Here is a 3,702-nt window from a genome sequence, read left to right on the forward strand (position 1 = left end):
ACAGCTGGGAAAGGGAGCCATAGATAAGCAGCGGGCGGGGCCGAGTCAGCCTGGGCACAGAGCCGGGGAGACCATAGGGAGGCTTGGGCCTCGAGCAGGTGGGCAGCATGCTGGGGTTCCGGCTCGGCCCCCAGGATAGTGGCCATTCTCACACAGGCCTGTGTGGAGGTGCCTCAGCTGCTGGAGGAGGCCTCCATGGGAGGCCCTGGGGGCCCAGGGGCGGCCCTGGCTGCCCTCCTAGACCACGTCCAGAGCGGCGACTGCTTCCATGCCCTGCCCACCCCCCAGTACTTCGTGGACTTTGTGTTCCGGCAGCACACCAGCGAAGCCCCCAACATCACAGTGCCCGGTGAGGCCTGGTGGCTGGGGCTGGGGCTGGGGCTGGGTGGGACTGCGGGGCTGGGCTGAGAAGGGTCCCAGTCCAGAAGCCTGCATCCCCGAATCCCTCTGCTGGAGGACCTAGCCGTGCCCTGCCAATGTGATGTGCTGGCCACGGCCTATGCCCTCTTTCCAGAGCTAGCCACCTTGATGCAGAGCCTAGGAGTGGGTGGAGGAATAGAGATCCAAGAACTCCAGGATCACAGTGACCTCGACAACCACAATCACAGCCACCTGGACAGAGGAGCCTCACGGGGACACCGCCACCAGAGCCTTGTGCCCCCTGCCACCCCCAACAGCAGCTCGAGTGTGTGGGACACGGTGAGCCCTCTGTGTGGGCCTCCTGGGGAGGGGGCACCACAGTGCTGTACAGTCCTTGCATCCCACCCTGCCCTGTCACTCCAGGTGTGCCTGAGCCCCAAGGACGTGATGGCCGTGTACGGACTGTCGGAGCAGGCCGGGGTGGCCCCAGAGGCCTGGGCCCGGCTCAGCCCTGCCCTCCTGCAGCAACAGCTGAGTGGGGCCTGCAGCAGCCAGCACAGCCCGCAGACCCAGGCTCAGCTCAGCCACATGGAGAGTGAGTGTGGCAGGCACTCTCCCTCCCCCACATGGGTTTCTGCCTGTCTGTGCCTGGGGTGCTAGCAGTGTGTGGGTCACGGGGGGGGGGGGGGGGATGATGTTGGGCCTGGGAGGTGGGGGCGGTGTTTCAAGGTCCTGGGCAGGGATGAGAAGGGCTGGGCAAAAAGGAGCTCAGGGGAACAGAGGCTGCGCCAGGGCAGGGCAGGAGCACAGCAAGCGGTCCTGGCCCCTCCCCAGCGTACCTGTACAGCTCCCTGGCCACACTGCTCATCTGCCTGCTCCCCATGCTGGGCCTGGCACTACTGCTCTGCGCCCGCTGCCCTGCCACCACCCACTACACCATCCAGACCCTTCTCAGCATGGCAGTGGGCGCGCTCACCGGAGACGCCCTTCTTCACCTGATGCCTCAGGTGGGCCCCTGCCAACCAGCCACCTCACTCTGCCCGAGAGCACACCATTCCAGGCAGGGAGAGCCCATCTGTCTGACCCAGGACACCCCCGCCCCGCTCCATCCATAGGTGCTGGGGCTGCATGGCCATGACCACAGCCACGGGGGGGCTGCCCTCGGTCCCCAGCACACCTGGTGCCTCCTGGCCATGCTTGGCGGCATCTACGCCTTCTTCCTCTTTGAGAACCTCTTCAACCTGCTGCTGCCCCGGGACCCAGAGGTCAGGCTCGGGTCTGGCGGGTGGGCAGGAGGGAGGGGCTGGGCAGCAGCGGCTGAGCCTCTGTCTCACTAGGAGGGCCACAGCCACAGCAGGTCCCTGCAGCTGAAGCCCTACCAGCGGCCTCAGGAGGGCTCTCGGGCAGACCTGGTAAGCTGGCATCCTGATGCCCAGCCCCAAGACTCCACCCCCTCCCGCACATCTATACCCTGACTGAGCCTCATCTCCCCGGACCCCCACCCCCAGGTGGCTGAGGGAAACCCTGACTTGCTCAGCCCCGTGCCCCGGAAAGTCAACCCAGGTGAGCACGGGGCATCTAGACTGCTGACATCGGCACCTGTCCAATTTGGTGTGGACCGTGGGCTGAGGGTTGGGCATGGGAGGTGGGGGCCGTGCACCCCAGCCCATGAGAATCCCACACACAGAACTGCGGCTCCTGCCCTATATGGTCACTCTGGGCGACGGTGTGCACAACTTTGCTGATGGGCTAGCCCTGGGCGCGGCCTTCTCGACCTCCTGGAAGACCGGCTTGGCAACCTCCCTGGCGGTCTTCTGTCACGAGCTGCCCCACGAGCTAGGTGAGCGGGCAGCGTTGGCCAGGGTCAAGGGGAGAGCAGGGCCGGCGGGCCACTGCAGGGTTCTGCGGGCTGTTTGTGGCAGGCCAGACCTCCTGACTCTGCCCCAGGGGACTTCGCCGCCCTGCTGCACGCGGGGCTGTCAGTGCGGCGTGCTCTGCTGCTGAACCTGGTCTCAGCCCTGACCGCCTTTGTGGGCCTCTACGTGGCACTGGCTACGGGCGTGGGCGAGCACAGCCAGACCTGGATCCTGGCCGTGGCCTCGGGCCTCTTCCTCTACGTGGGGCTCTGCGACATGGTGAGTGGGGGGCGTGGGGCCTCGGATGGGGGGGCGGCCACAGGGGCGGAGCTGACTGACCCACCCGCCCCCAGCTTCCCGCCATGCTGCGAGAGCACGATCCAAGGCCCTGGCTCCTCTTCTCGCTGCACAACCTGGGTCTGCTGGGAGGCTGGGCAGTGCTGCTGCTGCTGTCCCTGTACGAGGACAGAATCACGCTGTGACCAGCTACCCCGACAGCCTGCGGTGAGGAGAGTCCTGCCAGCTGCTGCCCAGACTCAATAAAGAAGCCCTTGTCCCCAGCACCAGGCCTGGTCTCGGGGGTCCTTTGTGGTGGAGGGATAGTGGGGTGGGGGACTTGGAAGGGGTCGCTCTCTTCCTCACTCTGCCCAGGTCCTCTTGGTGATCAACCTCTATCTGTGCTGGTGAGGGGCACTGGTCACACAGAATGGTGGGCCATCACTGACGGCATCTGTTGTGGACGACCCTGTTTACAAACAAAACCACATCCTCAGCTTCTGGCAGTGGTGAGTTGGGACGTCAGCATCGATGTTGGAGAGACACCATTCACCCTGTACCCGCCCTCATGACCCAAAGGGGCTGCCAGAGCCAGTCACCGCACTCCTTTCCCGGACAGAGAAAGGAGGTGGGAGGAGGAGTCTGAGGAGGACTTCAGACCCAGCTTCCCAGGCACCCAACCCTGGGCCGGAATGCAATGCGGAATGCGTGTGGGGAAAGACCTGGGGCAGGACAAGGCAGAGCTGCTTCGAGGCTGCCAGTCTGCAAGGATCAGACGCCTCATCTTCTTCCAGACGAGCAGCTGTGGAGTTCCAGCTGATCAGCGACCCAGCGTGCAAGCAGTGATGCCACAAGGGCTCCTTCATCTAAACTACAGGCCCTATTGGACCAAGACCGTCTTCCAGGGGAGGGGACACTGCGTGTGCCCAGGACAGAGGCCTGTGAGCTGCTGGCTCACAGCGCTGGAGTTCACGGCACAGGGTAGAGACTAGAGGGAGCCACAAGACCACACTGATGGCCGGTCACAGCATCACTGTGGACGATGGAGCTACAGGTCCAGGGCTGGGATAGTTCTGTCAGGTTTCTCCAGTGGGTAAGACCACAGTTCTTGGCTTCACCGTGAATTCATGCCAATGCCACTTTTGTAACCCAAGTGGGCTTTTACGAAGGACAGGACAAGTTTCAGGTTTTACTGTCTCAAAAGAGAACC

At 64.0% G+C, this 3,702-nt stretch overlaps 1 protein-coding gene across 1 annotated transcript; it reads left to right on the forward strand.

Annotated features, from left to right (window-relative positions):
• On the forward strand, positions 1–2,760 carry SLC39A4 (solute carrier family 39 member 4). The gene is made up of 10 exons (XM_075550551.1): positions 1–349; positions 515–699; positions 784–955; positions 1,195–1,367; positions 1,476–1,625; positions 1,698–1,772; positions 1,869–1,923; positions 2,048–2,200; positions 2,308–2,495; positions 2,570–2,760. The coding sequence occupies exons 1-10, from the start codon at positions 196–198 to the stop codon at positions 2,696–2,698; spliced, it is 1,434 nt and encodes a 477-aa protein (XP_075406666.1). The 5' UTR covers positions 1–195; the 3' UTR covers positions 2,699–2,760.
• The last annotated feature ends 942 nt before the right edge of the window (positions 2,761–3,702 follow it).

Source organism: Tenrec ecaudatus, chromosome 5 (genome assembly GCF_050624435.1).
Source record: "Tenrec ecaudatus isolate mTenEca1 chromosome 5, mTenEca1.hap1, whole genome shotgun sequence".
Classification (NCBI taxonomy): Eukaryota; Metazoa; Chordata; class Mammalia; order Afrosoricida; family Tenrecidae; genus Tenrec; species Tenrec ecaudatus.

Excerpts from the sequence above, each read along its gene's own strand:
- SLC39A4 (XM_075550551.1), top strand. The coding sequence starts at position 196 with ATGGGAGGCCCTGGGGGCCCAGGGGCGGCCCTGGCTGCCCTCCTAGAC. Across the intron at positions 350-514 it reads CCCCAACATCACAGTGCCCG|AGCTAGCCACCTTGATGCAG; the intron begins GTGAGGCCTGGT and ends CCCTCTTTCCAG. Across the intron at positions 1,368-1,475 it reads TTCTTCACCTGATGCCTCAG|GTGCTGGGGCTGCATGGCCA; the intron begins GTGGGCCCCTGC and ends CTCCATCCATAG.